This window comes from Esox lucius, chromosome 4 (assembly GCF_011004845.1).
Source record: "Esox lucius isolate fEsoLuc1 chromosome 4, fEsoLuc1.pri, whole genome shotgun sequence".
Classification (NCBI taxonomy): Eukaryota; Metazoa; Chordata; class Actinopteri; order Esociformes; family Esocidae; genus Esox; species Esox lucius.
In genome coordinates, this window is record NC_047572.1 from 29,474,480 (window position 1) to 29,500,484 (window position 26,005).

A 26,005-nucleotide genomic window follows, 5' to 3' on the forward strand; every position below is an offset into this window, starting at 1 on the left:
CTGCAAAAATAAGCACATTTGTAATTCTGAAGAAAAAAACCTTTGTGTATTAACCCGGATGAATCATCATTATGCTTCCGGCGACAATCTCGCATGCTGTGAGGGAGATCAGCTCAGTGAAAGATGGCTAGCGGAGGAGGGTCCGTTGCTTCACTGTGGACTGAAGTGAATCGCTGTGGACAGAATGGAGACTTCACCAGGGCACTCAAAGCTGTAAACAGAAGTAAGAGTTTTCTCATGCTTGGTCGATGTTTGTAACTGTCAAGCTGAATTAATGGTTGTTTTAGGGCTGGCTACTAGTTTGCTGGACGCTTGCTAACCTACCTAGCGAGTTACAGATGTTAGCACTTTGCGTTAGCTTGCTAGCAGAACTCTCTGTAAAACTAGTTTATAATTTAGTGATTTTAGTAAATGGTAGATCACAGTCTTTTATATATTTTGTTGAATAGTAATATCAAAAGACTCTTTCTACTGTCCTACATTTAATTTTATTGGTAGTGTTACATTGTCACAGCTGATTGATAAATAATGACGTGTCCCCAAACAGCTAGCTAGTTAGCTGGCTACTTCGCTAACTAGCCACAGTTGCAACTACCCAACTTGACCCAGCCTCATTTGTTATACTCTGACATATAAGTCATTTAACCAGACGCTCTTGACCCAGAGAGATTTGAGCGCATACATTTTCGTACTGCTGAAGTTAGCAGCCTTCTATCTGCTGAGTGAGAACTGGGATTCATGAATTTGCATCACAGTATAGGTATGCACTGAAATATTATTCAGTGTGCAGTACTGCATACCACATTCATATTTAGTTGGATGATATCTGGTTTGATCATGGTGACTTGAACAATATGTATTGTTCAGCGTACTTATAGTTCTGTAGTGCTATCTCAAAATGAATCTCAAATTGAATCTCATCCACAGTTTTGCATGAGGTTAAGGACGAAGTGACAGCCGTTCACTGTAAGATAGTGTGTCTGGTGCAGAATGGCAGCTTCAAGGAGGCATTGAATGTCATGAACATGTATTCAAAAGTACTTGGAAGGTATGTTTTAATTTAATTGTTTTTATAATCTTGTAAAAGTTCTAGAATGCACATCTTATGTGAGTCACCATTTTTGACTGAACACTTTTTTTTTGGTTCTTCCTCAGTGACCTTGTTGTTTTTGAAAAGGCTTACTGTGAGTATCGGTTGAATAGAGTGGAAAGTGCTCTGAAGACCATAGAAAGTGTTTCAGAACAGACAGACAAGCTGAAGGAACTCTATGGTCAAGTGGTAAGACTCAAAACGCTGTTGTTTTAGCTCCTAGACTGTCTTCTCTTCTGTGAATATAATTCAGCCACTGAGAAGTGGTCTACCGTAAAGCTCAGATATACAGATCCCTTGTTTCCCTTTGGTTATCACCACAGCTGTATCGTATGGAGCGCTATGAGGAGTGCAAGGCCGTGTACACCGACCTGATCAGGAACTCCCAGGATGAGTATGAGGAGGAGAGGAAGACCAACCTATCGGCTGTGGTGGCAGCTATGAGCACATGGGAGAAGGCTTCTCCGGTGTGTATTCCTCTGAGGAGTAAAACATACGTTCATTTAGAAGGTTTTTCTGAGACCATATTGATGCCATGGAATCTTCCTTTTCTGCATAGTTATGTAATCTTCGCTTCAGCCCTAATGATAGATAGTTAACATAATTTCAGCAAATTACACTGAAAGGTTATGCTTTGCAATCATCCACAGAAAAAATCCACAGAAATGCGATTTCAGTGTGGAAAAAGTATGATAGCTGGTTTTGCCCCCTTTGCCTGAAATAACTTTATGTAACTGTTTCTTGTAACTGTTTGTCAGTCGCTTACATTAACTGGGAGGAATTATTTATTTATTGTACTTTGAATTACTTGGAAATGTCATATAACCCATCTCAAACTCATAGGCATCAGAGATGGAGGCATCAGAGATATTGTTATTCATGTTTGCACCAACGACGTTAGGATGAAACAGTCAGAGGTTACGAAGCAGAACATAGCATCAGCGTGTAAACTAGCTAGAAAGATGTGTCGGCATCAAGTAATTGTCTCTGGCCCCCTCCCAGCTAGGGCTGGTGACGAACTCTACAGCAGACTTGCGCAACTCAATCGCTGGCTGAAAACGGAGTTCTGCCCCGTCGCAGGAGGTAGAGTTTGTAGATAACAGGCTTTCTTTTTGGGACTCTCCCAGAAATAGGGCCAGGCCTGGTCTGCTGAGGAGTGACGGACTCCATCCTAGCTGGAGTGGTGCTCTTCTTTTATCTAGGAACATTGACAGGAGTCTCACTCCTATAGCCTTAACATGAGATAGGGTGCAGGTCAGGCCGCAGGCTGTTAGCCAGCCTGCTAGCATAGTGGAGTCTGTCAATAGCATAGCCAGAGTAGTTAGTACAGCTTTACCTATTGCCACTGTGACTCGTTCCAGGTTGAGAAAAGTTAAACAAGGTAGTGCTAACAAAAACAACCTTATTAAGATAAAGCCTTCCTGTAGTCCTGTCACGAGAAATAGATATTGTAGATCTAATAATTTCCCCCCAATATCCTGGATTATCGGATCACTGTCTTATTACATTTACCGTTAAAACAAGAAATCCACTTGCTCCGCAAACAATGAGTTTCAAAAGCTGTACTATAAATTCTTGGAATTCTCATTAACGACAGAGTAAATAAATCTGTAAACGATCAAATCGAAGATCTAAACTCAACACTGCGAAATACATTAGACACAGTTGCACCACTAAAAACTAAAGAATTACGCAACAACAAACTTGCTCCCTGGTACACAGACCAGACTAGAGCACTTAAGCAAACCTCCAGAAAATTGGAGCGAAAGTGGCGCTCCACCAAGTTGGAAATATTTAGACTAGCCTGGTTAGACAGTACACTACAAAACCAAAAATCACTCACGTCTGCTCGATCAGCTTATTTCTCCAACCTGATTGAGGTGAACAAAAACAATCCAAAATTTCTCTTTGATACAGTTGCAAAGTTAACAAAAAATCAAATCTTAGCAAGTTAAGTGGGTCTTCACTTTAGTTGTAATGAGTACATTAACTACTTTGATGAAAAGATCGTTACCATTAGAAAACAAATAACTGACTCCTCCTTAAATAGAGATGGTCCTCAAAATCTCAGTTGTCCTAAAAATGTCCTGAACCTCCCTGATACCGTATCGCTCGACACATTTACTACATTTGTAATGAGTTATAAACCCACAAACTCTCAGCTAGACCCGATTCCAACAAAATTACTTAAGGAGCTATTTCCTGTGCTAGGTCAGCCAATGTTGAACATAATAAATTGCTCCCTTTCCTCCGGATGTGTACGAAACTCACAAAAAATTGCGGAAATTAAGCCTCTTCTAAAAAAATCTAATCTGGATCCTGACATATGAAACAATTATAGGCCAATATCGAACCTCCCGTTCCTTTAAAAAATCTTATAAAAATGTGTTTCCCAACAACTGAATGCCTTCCTAAAGACAAATAACATTTATAAAATACTCCAGTCCGGTTTCAGATCCCATCATAGTACTGAGACTGCACTCGTGAAGGTAACAAATTACCTTCTAATGGCCTCAGACAAAGGTTATGCATCTGTCCTGTTGCTTCTTGATCTTAGTGCTGCTTTTGACACTATAGATCACTCCCTTCTCTTGGAGAGACTGAAAACCCATATTGGGCTACGTGGACATGTTCTAGCCTGGTTCAAATCTTATTTATCTGAAAGATATCCGTTTGTTAGTGTGGATAGCATATCCTCTGACAAGTCAAAGGTATGCTTTGGTGTTCCTCAAGGCTCGGTTCTGGGCCCAATATTGTTCTCACTATATATGCTCCCTCTGGGCGATGTAATCCGAAATCACAATGTAAACTTTCACTGTTACGCTGATGACACACAGTTATATATTTCAATTAAGCATCGAGAAGCCCCTAAATTAGCTACTTTGGAAGCATGCGTTTCAGATATTAGGAAGTGGATGACAGAATTTCTTGCTCTTAAACTCAAGGAAAACAGAAATGCTCGTTTTAGGACCCAAGAAACAAAGAGCATTGTTAGCAGATCTCACTGTGAACCTCGACGGCTGCATGGTCGTATCCCAAAAAACTGTAAAAAACCTTGCCGTTACCCTTGACCCTGACCTCTCCTTTGAAGAACATGGGGGTGAATGAGGAGTGGGCTGTCCCGGACTCCGGGCTTCCGCGTGATGATTGGAGGATCTGACGATTTGTCAAACTGCATCTCCTTTTGACTGACAGCAGTCTGTACTATAAGAAGTCACTGAAGCTATTTCGCGCTCAGTCCCATCGTGGATTTCTCAAGTGTATTCGAAAGACAAACTGCTGCAATATTTCTTGATATTTGTTTGGCGAAATTGCTAGCCGATTTGCATCATACATTTCACACAATTTATAGGCTACACCACAATACTTGTTTCAGTTTTACAAAGTTTAATATTATTTTTTAGATAATTCATTCATATACAGTAGAAGGCTATGCTAGTGTCGTACGCGGGTGAAACTGCGCACGATGGCAGTCAGTGATAATATTGTCAACATGATTTTAGCGAAGCCATTAATAAACAGAGTAAAATTATATTTGTAAAAAAAATATATAAAAATAGTTCTGTTACAAAATGTTATGTTATTGTCTGGGGTCCAAAAGACCCCGAGTGTCACTACAAATGAAGACCATCAGAGGGTTATGTAGACCGAAAATGAACTTCCCCTCTTTGAAAGACCAGCAGCCGCAACTGATGTTATGGTACATCTAGAGATATTCTATATTTTCCACCTTCATAAACTTGCATTTCTTTTCATTTTAATTGCACAAATGATTTCAAAGTTACATTTTAGGTGTGATTTGAATAATTCGGGGCACCTTTATTAATGAATGTGGTTCCTAGAATGTGCCACTAGCTGACGAATGGCTGGGAGCTCCAAGGGGTGAGGCGTTTTAAACAAGCATTGCCTGGGATTGTGGGATCCTGGCAGTATCAGAGGGGATTTCCTCAACTGATTGCACCCCAGCAACTCCTTCAGGCAGGCCTGATGTCAGAACACAGGTCGTCAGTCCAATGAGTACATGCTGCATCTGGAAAGCCCTACTTCAACACGTAATATCAATTCTGCCTTCTTTTTTTTTGGTCTTTTTGCAGGATGATCTTGGCCTGTCGGAGACGACATACGAGCTGAGCTACAATGCTGCGTGTACTCTTATTGGTCAAGGCAAGCTCACCGAGGCTCTGAACAAACTACAGGAAGCAGAAGGTTAGGACCACAGACAGATGTAATTTTGATGTGTGGTGGGTTTTGGTCCAGTTCTTTCATGGCTGTTGTTGACAATTGTGTTGATTATTTCATTTCTATTATTCTTTTAGAGCTATGTCGGGTTTCACTGTCAGAGGATTCGGTAAGGGCTCTAAACTTCTGAAATGTTTACGATGTCACGGCTTAGCAAGCGGCTATAGGAATGTCACCAAAACTGTTCTCCCTTAGGATGCTAAATCGAAACCGGCTTGTTTTATGCAGGATATGACCGAGGAGGACATTGAGTCTGAGCTGGCCGTAATCCACTCCCAGATGGCCTATGTAATGCAGTTACAGGGTCGGACAGATGAGGCGCTGCAGCTTTATAACCAAGTCATCAAGCTCAAGTTAGTGGTCCTCCAAAGTGGAATAAGTGGAGATTCTACATTACATTTTCAAATATTGTGATTGTGTACAGAACAAGAGCAGTAGAAGAGTTTTGTTTTGAGCTGTTTGTTTGTGTTAAATCCTAGGCCTTCAGACGTGGGACTTTTAGCCGTGACTGCCAACAACATCATTACAATTAACAAGGTAACTATGTGCCATAGAGGTGATTAGATGGCATCACTGGGAGAGAACAGGTTCCAGCATGGACGTGGCTTTTGAAGGTATTGGCTGGGTGAGCCTTCTGACTTCCTGGTGGATCCCTACTGATGACCTGGTTGGTCATGGGATTATTTCCATCTGGGTCATCAGGAGGGATCAGCCAGTTCATTGATCTGAACTGGACTACTTTAACACCTCACTGGCTCTGTCCATGCTGAACAGCCCTCTTTCCATCTCTGTGGTGATTGCGTGAACATTTTCCCCACCGGAATGACTAAACACTGGAACAGGCACATCTGTTATTGGCTGTGGTCTGGTATTGTCAAAGCAACGGTTTCACAGGTGCTTTCTCTGGCAGGACCAAAATGTGTTTGACTCCAAGAAGAAGGTGAAACTGACAAATGCTGAAGGCGTAGAGTTCAAGCTGGCCAAGAAGCAGCTCCAGGCCATTGAATTCAACAAAGCTCTTTTGGCCATGTACACCAACCAGGTATCAGACTCTCAACATTTTAAAATAATCTATCTCCTTGACTCTGTTTGCTTTGCCTTGACACAATGTAAAGGTACGGTTTGGTCACATTCCACTATTGCCGTGTTACTTAGTCCGGGTCCTGGGGACCCAGAGGGGGCACGTTTTTGCCCCAGCACCAACACACCTGATTCAAACTAAAGACTTGATGATAGGTTGATTACATCAATCAAGTGTGAAAGTGGTTGGGCAAAAACCAAAATGTGCACCCCTCTGAGTGGCTCTTAGGCTACACACCCGCGGCATTGCTGGGAGAATTAGACAGGGAATGTCAAAGGTTACTGACAATTGATGCGGTACTCCCCAGGCGGACCAGTGCAGGAAGCTGGCGTCGGGCCTCCAGGCCCAGAACCCGGGTCACCCACGGCCCGTTCTGATACAGGTGGCTCAGCTGTGCAGAGAGAAGCAACACGCCAAGGCCATCGAGCTGCTCCAGGTACCCGTCACGGGACAAACCTTACCCGGGGATATCATGGACATGACCTAAGAATAACTTGTTTTGGCGCTCTCTGTTTTCTCGTCGGTTATGCTAATAGCGTGTGTGTTTTATTTTCGTTAAGCATTTCTCAGACAAGCATCCTGACAGTGCGTCCGGTATCAAACTGACGATGGCACAACTCTATTTGACTCAAGGTGAGGCTTGTCTCTCTAGTACCCATTTGTTTCAGTTCCAGGTAACAAACACACGTCTACACAGAAGGGATAATGTCATTTCAAAATTAAGCATTTGTTTTTGTCCTCCCCAAAGGTCACGTTACAAAAGCATGTGACATCTTAAGGTCAATTGAGGATTTCAAGCACAAACAAGGGATGGTTAGTATTTTCCTTTTACATTGCGATAAATGTTACAATTTTCTGAAGATACTTGGCGAGGGTCGTCACAACTCTGCTAACATGTTAATTTGTATTATTTTTGCCAGATCTCAGCTCTGGTAACAATGTACAGCCATGAAGAGGACATTGACAGCGCAATTGATGTCTTCAGCCAAGCTATTCAGTACTACCAATCTGAGCAGGTAACATTAGAATGAAGTCATGTATGTAATGAGTCAAGTTTTGAAATACAAAAACAGATTTAAAAAAAATACAAAGACAAGGGAAATTTTCTGAAAGTGTATTTCAAAGGGACAGTTATTAGTAGAAGTACAAAATAATAAAAAATGCCAAAACCTGTAACCTAGTTGGTGGACTTAATACCAGTCAAAACATATTAAATAATTTAAATTAATGGTATTCATTTCTTTTTCAAAGGATTTCATAATCATTGGAAAGACTTGGACATTTCTGACTAGCCATGGACCTCCAATATTTCACAATCCACTCTTAATTTACTCTTAAAAAGACTTAGGATTTATATTGCCGCCAAATGCTTTTCTAATTTGTTTTGACTTGGAGGATGAATACTTTTTTAAATTCTATAAAATATTTTGCTGAATTTGTTAAATGTGCAAAATCTGAAACATTTTCCAACACAACTCAACTGCATTATTTTAACAAATGTATTTTGTCTTCCTTACCAGCCGGGTTCCCCTGCTCACTTGGCACTCGTTAGGGAGGCTGCCGATTTTAAGCTGAAGTACGGACGGAAAAAGGAAGCCATTAGTGACCTGGAGCAACTGTGGAAGTGAGTGATGCTTTGTCGGTATATTTTTTTGTACAGTGGTGGGGCTTCTTTTCTCTCTGGGATTAATGTTTTTCTTTTCCCACTCTACAGGCAAAACACCAATGACATCCACACACTGGCGCAACTCATCTCTGCTTATTCTTTGGTGGATCAAGATAAAGCCAAGTCGTATCCTCTACTCTGTACTTGAAACTAACAAACATGAGAATGAATCTGGAATTAAAGTAAGTCTGCAAACCATGCCAGTGGTTAAGCATGTTATTATATCCTGAGCTTCGTTCCAGCCTCAGCAAGCACCTCCCCTCCCCTGAAAGCATGTCATTCAATGTTGATGTTGATGAGCTGGAGAATTCCCACGGAGCCAACTACATCAGGAAGAAGGCTGCTAAAGTACCGGGAGATAATCTGCCCAAAGACCTGGCGTGAGGATCTTTTTTAATATATATATTCATATAAATATATTCGTATTTGTTAATTGTGGTTTAATCAAAAGCTGCCTCTCCTTGTTATATACATTTTGTTTTTGTAGAATCTCTCATTGTCTTTGTTTTCTCCAGCCAGGGGGATGAAAAGAAGAAGAAGAAGAAAAAGAAGGGTATGTCCTCAAATTTTAGTGTAAAGTGCCCTGAATAAATATTGGCCTGTTGTCATATTAAATGTTCATCATCTGAACAATTTTTCTTCTTAGATCTTCATGTGGGTTCTAGTGGTATTATAGTGTTCTGGGGATAAAATTGCATAATGTGTTCAACCTACTAAGATGAAGTAAAAGCAGTATGCACAGAAATTGGTTGCATTTTGGCTTCACCATATCTTCCAATCTATAATTAGAAATTGCCTTACAGCCAACTGCTTATTCTTAGGGTTGCCAGAAAAGCTTTTGAGAGCAACCAGCCAACGTGAGCTCATGGAGTTTACTAAACGGCACTGGCGTTTGGATTGAAACCGGCTGCTATGTTTAGACAACATAAAGCCTTCCGGCCACTCACTGGCAGTGGGTCTGGCTACAAAAGCAGGATGCGTATGCAGAAAACAACACTACATACGGCATCGTATGTTAAATCACACGTGTGGCACACCGAGTTATCAGAAACACGGGCATCCCTTTCTCCTTGTCTCCCCGTTTCAGGCAAAATGCCCAAGAACTTCGACCCCACGTCAAAACCCGACCCAGAGAGGTGGCTGCCCATGAGAGAGCGCACCTGCTACCGGGGCAGGAAAAAGGGCAAGAAGAAGGAGCAGGTGGGGAAAGGCACCCAGGGGGCCACGGCAGGAGCCACGTCTGACCTGTGAGTAGCACGTCCTCACCTGTTGTTGTTGTTGTTGTTGTTGTTCTTATATAGAACGTCTTACTGGGAACGGCACATCCCTGTCTGATTCTAGACGGGCTGACATTGGCCTCTTTTTCCACCGGCGCCATGTTTCCATTTAAGCCGGCGACCACCACATTGTCATAACCGCCATGTGTTTCCAGGGACGCCAGTAAGACGGCCAGCAGCCCCCCGAACTCCCCCCGGCCAGGCTCAGCCCAGGCCACTGCCTCGACCTCAGCGCCCACCGCCAGCAACATGGTCCCTCCACGACAGCAGAAGCCTGCGACGGCCGGGCCGGGGGCACGCAAGAAAGCCCCCCAGAAGAAGAAGAAGGGGGGCAAAGGAGGCTGGTAGCCCGGGCAACAATGCAGATAACGGAAGCAAGGCATCGGTTGCTACATACGGAGAACCCAGAATCTTTTTTTTTTTTTTTAATGAAGAACACGCCAACAACTTTGTCCATTTTCATGAGTGTTAGGCCCCAATGCCCTGCCTACTTCACGTTTTTGTTAAGGAACTAATGGAAATGGTTGGAGTGTTGTGGGGTCTCAAGTTAGACTTTATCCTCCTCTCAAGTATATTTATTTTTAAAGGCCACCATTGATCTTGACTAAAGTAAAAATCCAATGTTAAAATTCTTGGTTAGCAGTCTGTAAAATGCGGATTGATTTAGGAACAGTTACCAATAATGACAGCAAAATATGTTGCCAAAAAGTGACCTGTTGTTGTCTTTAAATGGGGTTCCTTAACAATTAAAACTGATATCTCCTTGTGTTGTAAAATCGAGTTTGTCTTTGGAAAAGTGTTCTGTTATGTTCGTGTTTGTCTTGAAGCCTGATGGTTGCGCTGGATGAGTGTTACAACATGCCCTTCTCTCCGATTTTGAGCGCCTTCTGGTGGGCATAGAATGAAACTGCAAAGAAGAGTCTTGTATTCCGCTAATTGTTTTTATAATTTACCTTCGGTCACATTAACCTTACAGAAATGTGGTGATAGAAATTATGATAGGCATGTTCTGTGTACAAAGTACAATCGCAGCGTTTGGGCAATTCCACTTATATTCTAGTCAATTCAAAAAGTTAACCAAACTCAAATGTGAAATGTTTGTCAGTGGAGAGAATTGGAATGGACCCAACACTGACGAGACTGCTCTGGTGTATTTCGGCCTGTGTCAGCCTGAGCTGAACCAACGAGGGGATTAGCAGAATCATTGAGGTCTATGTAGCAAAGAACGTTTACAAGGCGGAACATTCCTGTTTAAAGTTTTTTTTTTAGAAAATCTATATTGTGTTCTTTACTAGTTACTTTTTTGTCTACAGTTCCTGCATTGACAAATATTTTCCTTTGGCTTTTCCTGTGTGCGCAGAAGCACCCGGATATCACCAGATATCGCGTTGAGGTAGATTAATCCGATCCACTTGTAACTCTGGGATGCAAACTACGTGATAAATAACGGTTATCACGATGTTTAAAGACTTGTGAAACAGTTCTTCAAGATTTCCCAACGTTATTTGGAACATGCCTGGTGTCAGAGAAACAGCGGTTGTGGGTTTTACTCTTGCGGTAACCGGAGGAGTTGCGTATGCCATCTGGACTTATGTGTCAACAGGGACAAAGCCAAAGCAAGATTCACGGAAAATAGAGAACACGAGTAGGGAAGAAACGGCACAAAAAGCACCAGAACCTGCACAGAAAACACCCACAGTTGTAATCAACGAGGTACTTTCTGTTGAACGTGTTTATTGTTAGGCATGTATGTTTGCGGTTGCTATGGGAAATTACTTAACCTCTAGAGAACATGAATTGTGTGAATATTAAACGCAATTTAAAGTTCTTATCGAACAGCTGCAAACTAAACTATATTATCGTGTGTTGGAAATTATTTGTGGGGACCACAAAAATATATTTTCGATTCAGAACTTGTCGGACTGTCCTTTTTATGTGACAAAAAGTATCTGGTGCGACAAAAAGCAACATCACATTTGTGGCATTGCCTTTTTTTGGCATCCTGTTTCATCGGTATATTTTAACTCAAGCAGACGATGTTGTTATAAGTTCAGTCAAATTTCTTAAGAATCTCAGTCGGGTTGAGTTAAATTTAAACCAGTATATTTTCATTTTAGGCCAAATCATTGTTGCGGCTCACTGCCATGACCATTTCCCCAGCTTGATCAATTGTCACCTACCACCCTTCTCACCGGCAATTACAGAAACGTTTTTTCATGCAATGTTTGATGATATTATCAGAGTTGTTTTTTTTTAATGTCTTTTTAATTATGTGTTGCCTTAGGCCAAATCCGCAGGAAAGCAAGTCCTGGTGTTAGGCCTGGAAGGGGCAGGGAAGACCAGCCTTCTGCACTGCTTTGCCACCGGCACTCTGGAGCAGGATGTGGACCCAACTCAGGGGTTCAATGCAGTCTCCATCAATAGGGAGGACCTGCAGATTGAGTTCCTGGAAAGTAAATGACATCACATTGCACATAACCATGATGGCAGTACTGTTCATGATAGTTTCTCATTAGTCCTTAATCCGCCAGCTTGGAACCACACTAGGACATAAGCGGCAAGAGAGCAGATGAAGCAGTTGGAGGAACTGTATCACCGCTTAGCACAATGCCTGAAACACTTCCTTACATTTTGGAAACATTTCTCATGCAGTCCAATCTCATGCGGCTTTAGCACACCTTATTCCCTCTCCAGGTGGATTTTAACCGTGCCACTTTCAAATCCCACATTAATTCACATTGTTGCCAACGTTTTTGCACCAGCAATTGAGACCTGGAGATGAGGCTAAGGACCTTAACTCAGTCTGTGAAATATGAAACCTAACCAACATGACTTCATTGCTCAGTACGCTTTCTTATGTATAACAAATGTACAAAAATAATAATGCTTAAGAAATGGAATTAAGAAAACATGCTGTCATTTACAGTCGGTGGAACAAAGAATCTGCAGCCCTACTGGAAGAGGTACATGTGTAAGGCAATGGTGCTGGTATATGTGGTGGACTCTTCCGATGCTGCCCAGTTCCCTCTGGCTAAGAAGAATCTCCACGAGCTGCTGGAAAACGACTTCTATCTTCCTTTAGTGGTACTGGCCAACAAGCAGGTGAGACTGACTTAAGGCTTGCATTTTGAATATGGCTTGCGTTTCGTTTTCTTGAAACCTCAGGTCCCCTCTCCTTGCCTCCTGAAAACACATCAAAGGAGATAGCTGGTGGGCAACAACTTTAGATTGTCTTCTTAAGGTAATTTTAAGATCAAGGTGGGGAGAACGGACTGAGGATTCGAAGTGACGACAGTTGACAAAAAGCTAAGAATTTAATCCGTGCGGTCAGAATTGTGGATTTTCCTTTTCCTCTGAGATGCTTCCCCTGCTCTAATGTTGTTAAAGGAGAACTGGTTCTCAGCTGACTTACCTGGTTAAACAATTGACCTACCTGGTTAAATAACTGCAATGTAAACAAATCACGTTTTCCCGCCACCCCCAGGATAAACCGGGGGCCTGCAGCATCACAACCCTCCATGAAGCTCTTTCCCTCGAGGAGGTTGGGGACGGCCGCAAGCTTTTCCTCATCGGTACCCATGTTAGAAAGGGGGATACAGAACTGAACCCGGCCGTGCAGGACGCACGAGACCTGATCATTCAAATGGTGCAGGATGGCAGATAGACTCCGCCTCCTGCCGTGAGCTATGAGTGTTCTAATGGCGGGGAGGTAGGAGTTAGGGGGTATCTTACTCAAATGTATCTTTGAGTTATGTTCGTCCCAAAGGTAGAGACCAATGTGATTGGTTGGCCGAGGGCCGAGTTTAAATTTTAAGACGGTGTGGGAAAAGGATGGGAATAAGCACAAACCCTGGTCAAACATACTCTTGGAGCTCACGGCTGTTTGAAATTCAAGCTCCGCCCTCCACACTGAGTCAACCAGTCATATTAACATTGGCCTTCAGGGAAGATCTGCCTGCGAGACATGTTTGGGGAAGTGAGAGTTCCATGTGGGAGGGGATCGGTCAGCTCTTATTCACCACTGTGCTGGCTTGCCTTCATTTGTTTTGAAAACTCTATCTTCAAGCTGTATTGACCAACAGCATTGTTGTAAATGGCCTCATTCACAACCTTAGAAGGATGATTCCAGGGACACCTCGAGGTGACGGGGCTTATGGTAAAAAAACAAACAAAAAAAAACACTTTCAATGGCATCAGCACAAATTAACAAAGGCATAGAGTTTTGACTTGACTTTTCGCAGTGTTTTATGACTACAATAGATACAATAGATACAATAATTAAAAAAAATGATGTTCTCAGCATCTTTAAATTATTCGATGCTGTTTTAGAAGCAGGTACACGTTCTGATCTACTACTTACACGTTTTATGCTATTCAGAGTATGACGACTGTGTGGTACGTCTGATTATTTTTGTTACATCTTGCATATGTATTGACTATATTGCCCTGAAAGGGTACTTTCTATATAGTTATATTTTCTTAAAACCAATTTAGATTTTTTGTGACCTAAGCAATGCAAATATTTATTTTGAAGCGTATTGAAAAGATAGCACGATGAAAACTCACTTCTCTGTTAATGTGGGCACATTAACATTTTGTCTTGGGGTGAACATGCGGGCTGCTACACTCCTGTGTGCAAGCAAGAATGGAGTGAACTATACTGACTTCCACAAACCAAAGGACAACAGTTTGTTTGTGTGTAATCACTAGATCAGACATCCAACCATTTGTGTCATATAAGGGTTAAATCCAATTGTATTGGGTTTCTGTTTTCTCACACCTGGCAGATTTAAATAAAGACACTTCTATATATATATGTGTGGCTCCAAGTCGTCTATTTGGTGACATTCAACCAAAAATACAAACATCTTATTTTTGCAGATTAACCACAGCTATATACTTAATTTCGTTGATTTCAGATATCGTTTTTTGTTTGACATCCTGTTTCAGACGTCTTGAGGAAGAAGATAGACTAACTCCCAGGGGACCTTACACACTCCGGTTTCAACCGGTCACACTCAAGCCGTCTAGTACTACCATGTGATAAGTTGCTAGGGACTCCCAATCCCATAATAACAACACAGACCATTATGACCCAGCTGGAGAACTCAGCCAGGTGCTTTTTGAAGCTTTTCCATTAGGCTGACATGGTGTCTGGAAAAACAGGTATGTTTTTTGGGGGACATGGTTATGTCCAAACAATCATGGTGAAAAATATTCTAAAGGTCTGATGCTTCTTCTAACATAATGAACAGTACCGGGTTGCATATTGGTCTCCGAACACTTTTGTCCTTTGTAGGGCTGGGATCCGGATCTTGTCCGTCAAAGAGGTGCTCCTTTACCCACAAACACCTCATGTATTATGTGTGCAGAAGTACTAGAACTGTGCATTGCTATTGGTTTTGTTAGTATTGTGAGGATGAAGTGGACCCTGTGGTGAAACTAAGCTGAAATGTTCTTGTAGGATCTTGGAACTTGCACAGCACAAAGAGTCGAGAACAATCTGGATCACAACGGTTTGGTATGTAGGCTGTTTTTTTTTTTCGAGTATTGTCGAAGGTTTTTATCGACACGACAACAAGATGTTCCTAGAATGCCACTGACAATTACATCAGTGGAACTGCAACAGAAATGCAGTATTTGATACTTTAAGTCCTCATTCATAGTGAGAACATTTATAATTAGTGCTATTTTTTGGAATAGATTTTTCCTTTGAACGTTCCTTTTCTTATTGATCTAGTCCAAAGCTTACCTGGGGCAACCAGGAGTTGATATGGCCCTTGTCCTACTCAGCGCTGGGAGCAGTTCCAACAGAAAGAATCCAATACCTAGCTAAGCACAAAAGGTACACCTCAGCATGGGAGGGCCTTCGGTAAGTGTATGGCTGCTTTTAACGCCCAGACTCAGCGTTATAGGTGGCTCACTGAAGCAGGAAAACCTTATATTAATGTATTTTATATTCTGCACTGTCGCCACAAAACTGAGAATGTTTAACAAGTCCTATAAACGCTGATCAGACACAGAATATTTAGCTCTGAGTGTCTAAAGTGAATTGAATTTAAACATTTTTTAGGCTATTTGCTAGTTTCCTGCATCCTGATTAATATATGTTGGTGGGACAATCACACAACCCAGTAACAGCAAGAGCACCTTACTCAATGAAGTAGCTGTCAACTAAGTCAGTGCTAAAAGGAATAGCAATTCATTATATAATTCTATTTGCAAACTGATTCAGATCAACAGTCTAATATCTCTATTCTCTCTATTGAACCCTCTAGGACTGTGGTTCATTAGGGATTAATTTAATCATTTCAAGTATCCTTCTGCAACTTCACTCTGGAATTACATTTCCATGAGCATTTTAGCCCCTTGAGCAGATGCTATTTTCCAGATCAACTTACAGTAGTGAGAACATGTAGAACAATGAGATTTCCTTTAGCCCAAAGAAATGGATGGTCAATGCTCGTATATTTTCTTGCAGGAAAGAGGAGGTGGTGAACTCCTCCAGGAAGACATTACGTCCTTCCTCCAAGTCAGCCCAGTATGAGCGTATTGTCCGCCTGTCAACGCCCAAGATCAGGTCCCAAAACTCCCAGGATACAGAGTAATGTACAGAAGAAAACGTGAACAAAACTAAACGTTTACAGTTCACATTGTCAACTACAAACCTGTATCTTGGACCAGATCTAAGATTAGCCCCCCATGCTTGGCCTAGGAAGCCAGTATTTTGACGTCTTGTTATTTCAGTAGCAAGTTGTGGCTTTGGGAGACGATGCTGAGACAATAGAGACTATTGTCCAAAGCTCAAGCCCCTGGGACATTCACAGACAGCCACGGAAGTCTGTTTATAAATCTTCAAGTGAAAGAACCCATTGGCCTGCACATTGGATTGAGATTGTATTTTTTATATATATATATATATATATATATATATATATATATATATATATATATATATTATATATATATATATATATATATATATATATATATACAGCTCCGGAAAGAATTAAGAGACCACTGCACATTTTTCTTTCCTTTCCAAAAAGTTGAAAAGGAAGGTTTTGAGTGAGGAACAGAAGGGTTAAAATCAACAGACCACTGCAAATTGAATGTTTCTGTTCCTCGCTCAAAACTTTCCTTAACAACTTTTTTGGAAAGGAAAGAAAAAGGTCCAGTGTTGTCTTGATTTTTTTTCCAGAGCTGTATACATGCCTGTTTGTTTCTATACCTCGTTTGACTATTAAAAACAATATGCTGTTTCTTTGGATACTCCTATGGAACACATCCACGGGCATGGCCTGTCATGAGATGTTTAAGGGCAGAATGAAGGGTTACAGTATGTTGACTGTGTCGAAATGACTGTCAGGATGCTTCATATTGATTTATGGCAATCCTGCCGATAGAGCTACAACTATTATACATTTGATTCAGCAGGCCTCCCCACATTTCACCGTCTGAGTACAGGCGCCCTGTCTGGCATATCGAACCCGGAGTGAAACCAGCAAAGACCTCTCCACGGCTGTTACAGTTGGCCACACCCAAAGGGAACCCCCACAACTTCCAAAGCAACATTGAGGTTAGGTGATTTTAATTGTTATTCATCATGTTTGAGCCCTGACTGTGCCGCTAACTGACCTGCAGCTGGGAAGAGCCCCACGGTGGATACCAATGAACCGGCATTACACAGAGTTTGGGGGGGGACATCGTCAGCAGGAATTTCTTTATCTTATTGCGCATTGTTGTTATTAGGAATTTCTTTATCTTATTGCTTATTGTTGTTATTAGGTGAGGGTTAGGGTTGTCACGTGAACGTGCCCACACGTGTGGAACGAGGTGACTTCCTGGTTGGATAAGCAGTGTGTGGGGTAACATAATGGCTTAGCACGGATGCCTAGAAGGAAGGCATGCTGTGATATTCAACTCTCCCAAATATAAGTTGATATCACAAAGTGATACTATCTTGCTCAAGGTCAGAATGACATATTTTACATTTTGCCAGCTTTGAGATTTGATCCAGCAACCTTTCTGTTACTGCCTCACTTTGCAAGGATAATGACACTGAGCCTTTTTTCATACATTTTTGATGAGTTAGGCGAACACATTGTGATGTCCAATTGAGGACCATTTTCCCCATACAATCCTAATCCTTTGTTAGCATGTCGGATGGCCCTCTTCATGTCAAGGGTTTTCAATGTGCAATTTGTATAAAAAAATACGTACAGTTGCATACAATGCTATGCTTAGCTAAATATTTTATATAATTTATTTGAATTTATTGCAAATCTCTTAAGGTTACTAATCAGTAATTCATAATTTTTTTTTCTGAAGAACGTGGAGACCAAGGTTTCTTATGCTGCCAAAAATGCCAAGACCACACCCAGGCTGGACCTGCTCTCGGTAGCCCGGTGGAGGGCCAGTAGCATGTTCTTTGAGCGTGGACAACCAGAGGACCCTATTTGGCCAGTGAGCACTTCACTGTCCCCCACACAACATACTGGACAACATGCTCTTTGCCAATGCGTCTGCGCTAACACCGTCTCTATATCGTTGTGATAGATTTACATAAAAATTATTCGCAGAAACACCCAATGTGAAAAGGGTTATGCTTATATATTTTTTTAAGACCCGTGGACAGGACTCACTGAAACATGCATTTTTAACAGGTGTCAAGGGGAGCCCGGCATGCCAAAGCATCTTTACGACTTGAAACTCTATCAGCTTCTAAAGGGCTGAACAAGGACTACATCCCTCCGAGAGACCTGCCGCCATTGTGAGCTTTCTTGTCCGTCAAGGTCCAGGTTAGTGCACAATGTGCTAGAGAAATGGCAGATAAGAAAGGCAAAATAAGTAGGGACATATTAAGGAAAGGGTTAAAAGCTTAGATGTTTCAAAACATGTCTCAAAATCTGCCAGTTAATGTTTTTTTCTTTTTTTTTTCTTGCACATGATAGAATGTTACATTGCAGCTGGACCCCATCAGATAACCTGGCACACAGAAGCTCTATTCTTTAAATAGTGCAGGTCAACTTGGCCTCCGGAGGGATATTTTAATGTTTACTTTTGTTCCGACTGTCATATTTTAAGAAATGCCATTGGTGGATATAAAGTTTAAGATCTTTGATAACGGTTCCGGAATTTGTTACAGGAAATAATCACTTTCAGCTGGTGAGGTTATCTGATTGGATCAGCTACAGTGTTAACATTCTACATCACTTGAAACTAAATCAACTTTTTTTTATTGTCTGATGCTCATTTTGAGACAGAGAAAAAGTGAACTTATTTTTTTTTAAGTATGGCACCCATGGGGCCCCAAATTCAATCTGTTTTGTGCCATGACTGAGATGGTGAAACTGTCTGGACACTCTCCTGGGAGTTGTTTTACAATCATGTGCAATAAGAAGTTTGTTCACTCTGACAAATAATTTGCATTACAGTTCATTTTATTTTGCAAACAGCCAAATAACACAGGCAACTCTCATACCATGGCATTGTCACTTCTAAGATCCAGTAGCCCCTTTTTCTAAGATAATGTTTCACAAGGTTTGCCTTTTTTCATATCAAGGTCAGGCTTCCAGCCACCCTTTGCTGTATCACCACAGTTTCATTTACAAAGGGCTAGCTGTGAGCTTAGTTTCAAATGCACATTATTCCCCTTTTACACTGCAGGCTCGTGGCAACATTATGTGAAAGTGGACGCAGTGTCTTTCAACAGGGTCATGTGGATTTAGTGCAACGTGGGAGGGCTGGAGTTGCCGCCGTCACATTTTGTCACCTGCTGTGTAAATAACAAGCGCAGACGAACAGCGAAGTGCTTACTGACTGGCCACTACTGAAGAGTCAAGCGGGACTCAGAAGGCCAGACTTCAAAAGCAGATCCAGGCGTCCCACTGGGGCCTAATCTGGGATAAGCCTACAGTGATCTTGACCTGGGATTGCATGCTAAATAGGGATATTGCGAGGCAGAGGGGACTGGAAGGGCTCTCCTCCACTGCTTGACTTCCCATAGTGTACCTGTTCCTAGACTGGAGACTGCTGGTTATCTGTCTGTGTGGGGCACACCAGCCCTGTCAGCGATTGGCTGCCTCACTGTATCTGAATCCAGCTGGTTAGCCGAGCATTAGGGAGACTGATCTGGGTTTGGCAGAGAACTGCAACTCTACATTAAGCTTTGTAGTGTTTATCAATAGTAAACAGGGACAATTATAATCAACTATTGACTATTTTATTATTAATTGGTATTAAGTAGCTTTGTGTGAGTGTGTGTACGTGTGTGTGTACTTAAATCACCAAAGCAAACTCCAAATGAAGATTTGAAAATGTTTAATTACTAAGTGGAACTGCTATCTAGAGGCTTTGTAGCCACAGTACATAGCGTTTTGAATACTGATTCTGGAAGTACAGAATCTATAAATTCCTCAGCTTAGTCCAACTTATACCCAACATACCCATCAGAACATAAAATTGTACAGTTGTTTTACTTTTAACGTAAACAAACACTAAACATGTTTAAAATGATAGTAGTTTTACACTAGTTACATTTCTAGATACTTATTCATCTGCTTTTTTACTTATGCAGAGGTAGGGTGAGTGTCTTGTTATTGTTAACATCATGGATCCCAGCTTAAACTGATTTCACAGCATCTCAAATTGATGCACCCACAGTGTACCCCACCCCACCTTTGATTTTATAAAACATGCAAGACAGGTTAGCGAACAGATGAACACTCAAATAATTTAGAATAACACAGAAAACCAGTTTACCTAGGAGCTTCAGTTCATCACCCTACTGCAAATAGAAAAGGCTGGTTTATTTCAAGCTTTAAAGAGGTTCCTAAAGTTGTTAATTCCAATGTGGCATTTCAGACCTGATTTCTCTCAGCAAGAAGTGATCATTTATAAATCTGTGAACTGAATCAAGGTACATGAACAAACAGCACATTCCCTCCGGCCAATGACGATTCTGGTGTAGACTTCCTTGTCGAGCAACCAGCTTGATAAGAACCAGAATGGCATCTGAGGACAAAAACCTTGACTCGGACCGTCTGAAGTCCACTGGGATGTGTTGCGGTGAAGGAGGGACTTAATAACCAATTAAATGTTGCAAAGAAAAAGTTAAAAAATTCACAGTGGCCAGCTGGACCAATTAATCTTCGGGCATTTGATGCTCACTGGACCAGGGGTGACAGATTCCACACAGACTCATGTTGTCCTCTTAGCAACAGACAATGCCAGGGCCAATTCAAATTCCATACACACCACATTGGCCTCTTATAGCAAGAATTGTAGATTCAGGGATGACATAAAATGTGATATAGCATTACCTTCTGGGTAAATGTTGTCAGTGGTTGTTGTTACATATCAATGAAGTAGCCATGGGATCGTTTATTTACCATTTGTCTTTTTGACTGATTTGTTTTTGCCTGTTTTCTTTCCCAGCTGCGACACAAATCATGATGTCACACAATGACTTAAGAGAGACATGAGGGGAGAATATTCTTCGGCAGTAGCTTGGCGAATGTTTAGCATTTGGTGTGATCGCTGCACAACTCTGAATAAACTCACTTGTTTCCTCTGTGGGTGTGACTGTCTTTTTTTTTTTACACATTCAGCTGAACTGGGTGAAAACAATACACACTAACACAGGAAGTAGTTCCACAGTGTATGCAGGATGCGCCAGCTGAGCCCCACCAGTATCTGTCACCACACCAACAGTCAAACAGATCATGGGGAAGATTTCATTAGGACCAGAACTACCTGTTGAGTTGCTATCGGATTCTGTCAGTTTGGTTACGCGTTTTCGCACGATCAGTCTGTCATTGCCTCAAGTGCAGATCTTTCCCCTGTACACATATAATCAAGATGTATCCCGTCCTAGACAGCTGAGAGGACAAGTGGATGGCATCACCTGCTGGTGGCTGTGTGCTCCGATCCCAGCTCGCATGTCCAAAGCCTTTCCGTTCAAAACCTCTCCCATTGGGCCCCATGTTAAAGGGCCCGGGAGATTCCTAATGTGAGTGCAGTCTCACATCTTCTGTACACCCATTAAAGCCCAGTGTTATTCAGACTCATGCTGAGAGATACACAAAAACAAAGCACCCCTTGTCACCCCTTCCCACCATTGTACCAACTTCCTCAGCTGCCTCGTCACACACACACACACACACACACACACACACACTATGTAGCATTAAAGCAGACAACCATGACACAATTTATAATAATAAATGTTATTTATTTAATTACTATATATATATTTATATATTTATTATTATATGTAAACAAGGCAGTTATATTGGCAAAGAACAATGGTTCACTTCACATTCAGCAATTGATGGACACAAAAGAGAGCGGATGATGCCATGATGGTGGGACCGGTCGATGGGTCCTAGCTGGTCAGTAAGGGTGTGGGGGTTGTGTCAAAGCGACGGGAGTGACCGGGAGGTTCCTATGCCTCCTCAGTCTTTCACGGATCCCAGCTGAGCTGGGAGGCCCTCGGCCTGTCTCCACTGTGCGTTGCGTAGCCTGAACCACTTCTGGAACAAATAAAAACAGGCCAAGGGAGGTGTCAGAGACCGCCGCTTTGACTAGCTGATGGTCCCAAATAACATCAGGACTGGTGCATTAGTCAACCCGAACTAACCCTGGTGACGTAATGTTAAAAGACAGACTCTCAATGAAGTCACTGTGACATGAATAGTTGTAAGAAATCACATTGTCCAAGTTGTCTTTCCATATGCTGGACCATGACGTTACCAAAGCAACACCCAGGGCTGCTTACAGTAAGTAAAACGAACTCTGATTTTTAGGAGGGATTTGCTCTAGCAATGTGTTTCTGGCTAGGCAGTTGGGGGAGTTTTAGTCAACTGCATTAAGTGGAAAATGCATTCAAATTGCCCCACAATCACGGTTTTGAACATCCACATGAGACTGATTGTGCTTAAAGATTTGAGCTGTTTGACATGCCAAGCCTGCCACTGTTTGGAAATCCAAGTTGTCAAGGAATGCACAGCTATGATGACACAGCTGAGAAAGCATTCATCATGTCAACAAAACACAGCCTAAACGTTCACGGTTTCTCTCTTTGAGCAATGGCCAAGTTCTGAATAATCTGTGCAAAAAATGAAGAATCTACATTTGATTCTATCTGGTCCAACTGGCCTACATAGTCAAAACTGTTGACTGGTACAGCGTGTCGAAGCGGTCAGGTAGGCTGATTGGCGGATGGCCAGAATAATGAATGAACACTGGATGGTGCCTCCCAGGTGGGCGACGGATGTCTCATCACATGAACTCTGCACTTTAGAAATGGAAGAAATGAGCCAGCACATGAAGCACATTGGAACACAATGCAAATGTACTTCATGCAGGAGAGGGAGTGTCTTCCCCGAGGGACTGTAAGGTCGATCAAACAGCCGGAACTCAAAGACAACGGCGGCGGTTAAAAACCTCAGTTGTTAATGGAGTCAGAGGGCCTCACCCATAATTACATGTGCCCAGTCAAGTTGACTGGGCTTCTAACACCTTTCTGCACATGTAATGGAAACAGCCAGGCATCCAACCAGGGCAGAGAGGCAGCAGGCCCAACCAGTTTGCAGAGAGTGACACACGTCCTTCTGTGGCGTCTGTCCTATTGGCGGCCCTGATATGCACATTGCTCTTTATGACCCATCCCTTTGTTCATGTAAATAATGTGCAGGGCGGAGAACATCTGTTCAAAGCAAAGAGATGTCAGCGTAGCTCTCTGTCACGCGCGCACACCCCAGAAACAGAAAATGTGCCCACGACATGACTACAGACTACTCAGAATCAATCTACTGGGATCGCAAAGCAGGCTATACTAAACTGACTGTAAATCCTGAAAGGTGACATTATTTCCTCTAGGATGTTAAAGTTTATTAAAAGCAGCGAATTACTGGCAGCCTCAGCACAAAGTGGAAAGCTATCACACAGAGAAGTCTGTATTTTCTCGAGTAATCTCTGTTGTCATCACTTACCAAGCTTTCAAACATAGTATAGGCTCTGTTTCACTCACGCCTACGGTCAATGGCCCAAACAACAAATACTGACTTATATCAAGGTAGACCTATGGTGTGATTTACTTCAAAACGGATCCAACTGGCAACGTGTGTAAACCATATTATTAGGACATTTAGTGTATTATTAGAATATTAGAAATTCATTTGATTAGGAATAATTTCGCTTTTTAAGACTATATAAGCGTTATTTCAGATGAATAGCAAACATAGTGAGTCGCGCGAGGTGTCACTTGACGCGCGAGCGCAATCATTCTGTCCTCAGACTTTGGTTATCCTAAAAGTCGATGATATCTCATTAAAAACAACGATCATTCTGCTGACCAGTCATCTGCGCCCTGACGTCTATTCAGTGAAACACCAATTGCTCTCTTTGGAAATTGTTGCATAGTATTTGTTCAACCGTGCGTGGAAAGAACGGGACCAAAACTTGCTGGAAAGCGCACTGCAGTTACCAAAGCCAGCACAGAAAATTCTCAACACTAGTACACAACAACAAAGCCTATAGACGAGCTTTCCAACTATTTGCTACCCTATATAAATATAATAATACTGTCTGCTTAGGATGAATATGGTTAAAATGGTAGTAATACAAAATATTGACAAGAATAACCTAATTTGAATAGACACCCATTGTGTGTGAAACATTTTAGGTCCAGAGCGCGTGCTTTCACTTCATGCTCATTAAAGTTCATTAGATTGTATAATTGTATCCATATAAAAGTAATGTTCCTAGAAGTGAACACTTACGGCGGTCTCTTCCTCAGTTAGTCCGCTTTCCGCTGCGATCAACATGAGCGTCGACTCATCGGGATGCTTGGAGACTTTGGTGAAGTTCTCCTCCAGAATTTTGATCTGGTCCTCTGCTAACTGCATACATTCCATCCCATTTGAAGCCATGTTCCCTTTCAAATTGAACTCCAGACTCAAGTATTTTTTTGTATTACTACTCTGTAGGTTATAGGCACTGAATAATAACGGCCGTGGGATAACTCAAATTGCAATGAAGTCCGTTTGCGAGTATACACCACTGGCAACAAGGAAATACTGCTGGATAAGGACAAACAGATATCGCTGAGCAATTATAGCCCCTGCGGAAGAACAAACAACCAAAACGCGTGTCACACTGCCCGCATGAGTGGATCGTGTGAATGCAGTACTGTAAATAGAGGCTCTATCGGAGCAAGTTTCAGAAAACACACCCCCTCTATTTGAAATTATTTTTAACGATTGACGTATTAAATATTACGTTTTAAAGTGACATACCAATGAATATGATCACGCAGGAGGCTTAGGCTTCTGGGAAAGTTTAGATTTATCCATTTCACCCGTATAAGCCTATAAGCATACATTTACATTTTAAAGCAACTGTTGATCATCTGATCACTTGGCATAATGCAACAAATATGGTTACGTCAGGTATTTCAATATGCTGTGTAGACCCTGACGCACCTGTAACCTAATCCGTTTCAACCGAACCAGTCTGACGAGGTAGAGTATTTCAAACAAAGACTGTTACCACAGTTACTTACGTTTTTTGTTAAATAACCCACAGTTTTTGGTCTATCTTCCTCAACTAGCATTTGTGATTTTTTTTATTGGGTTAAAGGCAATTTGCCTACAATCAGTGGTGGGAAGTAACGCATTACAAGTAACCCAAATGAGTAACTGAGGAGTTTCAGAGGAACGAATACTTTTGTAGTTACTTTCTGGGGACCGTTTACTCTTACTCAAGTATTATTATTTTATTTATTTATAAATAGTACTCATTACTCCGTTACATTTCACCTACTCTTTTGTAACAATTTTGTCTTCAGTCGTTTGTCAAAAAATATTGAGTTTTTTCGTTTCGTGATTTGATTTGAGGTTGGGGTGGCGTGTTCCCTCCCGCTCTATAAAATCTGCATCGGAGTGCGAGTACAGACGTAGCTAATTCAATGGCAGAAACCGACATGGAAAGTGGAGGACGTAGAGGTAAGGTTAACGAACCGGCTCGCGCTACTTAGCCAGCTAAATCCTATTATTATAGCTATAATCTTTTTTTAAAGTACAAGTACAGTACAACGAAATGCAGTAATATATCATAATTATAATGTAATATTCTATCTAACTTACAACATATAATAACACTACAGCTTGTAAGTATACTTATATTATAGTGGTTAATTGGGCTTGACTTGAACTTTATTATTTAGACTTTACACTTTAGTTAGCAGCGACATACCCAGTCTAGCTAGCTAGATTTTAGTTAACATTGCAACTAAGCCTCCTGCTAACCAGGTCATTCCACCCAAGACCTGCCTTACTAATAACAAATATTTGATTGACAAGATGTACTGAGCATTACTACACAATATATATATATATATTTGTTTTTTACTAGTAACATGTATAATGGTCTTAATTTGCAAGAATCTTATTTGCAACACAGATTAATAATAGAATTCAGTATTATTAATTTGTGCAATTAATTTTGTTTTCTATTCTGCATTACTATAGGCTGACTCAAAACAAATTCCTATTCAAACATTAAAAATGAGTTTTGCCTTTGTACTTAAATAATTTTTCCTTGTTGTTACTATGGCGTTAATGTCTTGAACAAAATATGTAACTAGT

At 41.5% G+C, this 26,005-nt stretch overlaps 4 protein-coding genes across 10 annotated transcripts; 3 read left to right on the plus strand and 1 right to left on the minus strand.

Moving 5' to 3' along the window:
* The first annotated feature begins 59 nt into the window (after window positions 1–59).
* On the plus strand, window positions 60–10,129 carry srp72 (signal recognition particle 72). Of its 2 annotated transcripts, XM_034291989.1 has the most exons (20): window positions 60–223; window positions 928–1,048; window positions 1,156–1,279; window positions 1,414–1,557; window positions 5,185–5,296; window positions 5,407–5,438; window positions 5,558–5,682; window positions 5,809–5,866; window positions 6,240–6,371; window positions 6,718–6,846; window positions 6,971–7,043; window positions 7,159–7,223; window positions 7,331–7,426; window positions 7,931–8,034; window positions 8,125–8,202; window positions 8,319–8,456; window positions 8,592–8,629; window positions 8,898–8,933; window positions 9,164–9,323; window positions 9,509–10,129. In XM_034291989.1, the coding sequence occupies exons 1-20, from the start codon at window positions 124–126 to the stop codon at window positions 9,699–9,701; spliced, it is 2,058 nt and encodes a 685-aa protein (XP_034147880.1). In that variant the 5' UTR covers window positions 60–123; the 3' UTR covers window positions 9,702–10,129. The 2 variants fall into 2 exon arrangements, with proteins under 2 accessions (XP_034147880.1, XP_010898875.1); XM_010900573.5 differs by lacking the exon at window positions 8,898–8,933 and having other exon boundaries at window positions 61–223.
* Window positions 10,130–10,350: 221 nt separating this feature from the next.
* arl9 (ADP-ribosylation factor-like 9) lies at window positions 10,351–14,167 on the plus strand. Its single transcript, XM_020045969.2, has 4 exons — window positions 10,351–11,066; window positions 11,638–11,806; window positions 12,280–12,455; window positions 12,838–14,167. Exons 1-4 carry the CDS (start codon window positions 10,866–10,868, stop codon window positions 13,015–13,017), a joined length of 726 nt encoding a protein of 241 aa, XP_019901528.1. The 5' UTR covers window positions 10,351–10,865; the 3' UTR covers window positions 13,018–14,167.
* An 84-nt stretch (window positions 14,168–14,251) lies between these two features.
* On the plus strand, window positions 14,252–21,451 carry LOC105028058 (testicular haploid expressed gene protein-like). 6 transcript variants are annotated; one of them, XM_010900534.4, is made up of 8 exons: window positions 14,252–14,683; window positions 14,818–14,874; window positions 15,094–15,225; window positions 15,835–15,957; window positions 16,791–16,932; window positions 17,685–17,819; window positions 18,020–18,154; window positions 19,023–21,451. In XM_010900534.4, exons 1-7 carry the CDS (start codon window positions 14,601–14,603, stop codon window positions 18,128–18,130), a joined length of 783 nt encoding a protein of 260 aa, XP_010898836.1. In that variant the 5' UTR covers window positions 14,252–14,600; the 3' UTR covers window positions 18,131–18,154; window positions 19,023–21,451. The 6 variants fall into 6 exon arrangements, with proteins under 6 accessions (XP_010898836.1, XP_010898828.1, XP_010898854.1 ...); XM_010900526.4 differs by having other exon boundaries at window positions 20,793–21,451; XM_010900552.3 differs by having other exon boundaries at window positions 14,252–14,519; window positions 14,653–14,683; window positions 18,020–21,451.
* Window positions 21,452–21,567: 116 nt separating this feature from the next.
* hopx (HOP homeobox) lies at window positions 21,568–24,560 on the minus strand. The gene is made up of 2 exons (XM_010900507.4): window positions 24,140–24,560; window positions 21,568–21,889 (listed from the first exon to the last, which is right to left on the minus strand). The coding sequence occupies exons 1-2, from the start codon at window positions 24,287–24,289 to the stop codon at window positions 21,812–21,814; spliced, it is 228 nt and encodes a 75-aa protein (XP_010898809.1). The 5' UTR covers window positions 24,290–24,560; the 3' UTR covers window positions 21,568–21,811.
* Between the last annotated feature and the right edge of the window lie 1,445 nt (window positions 24,561–26,005).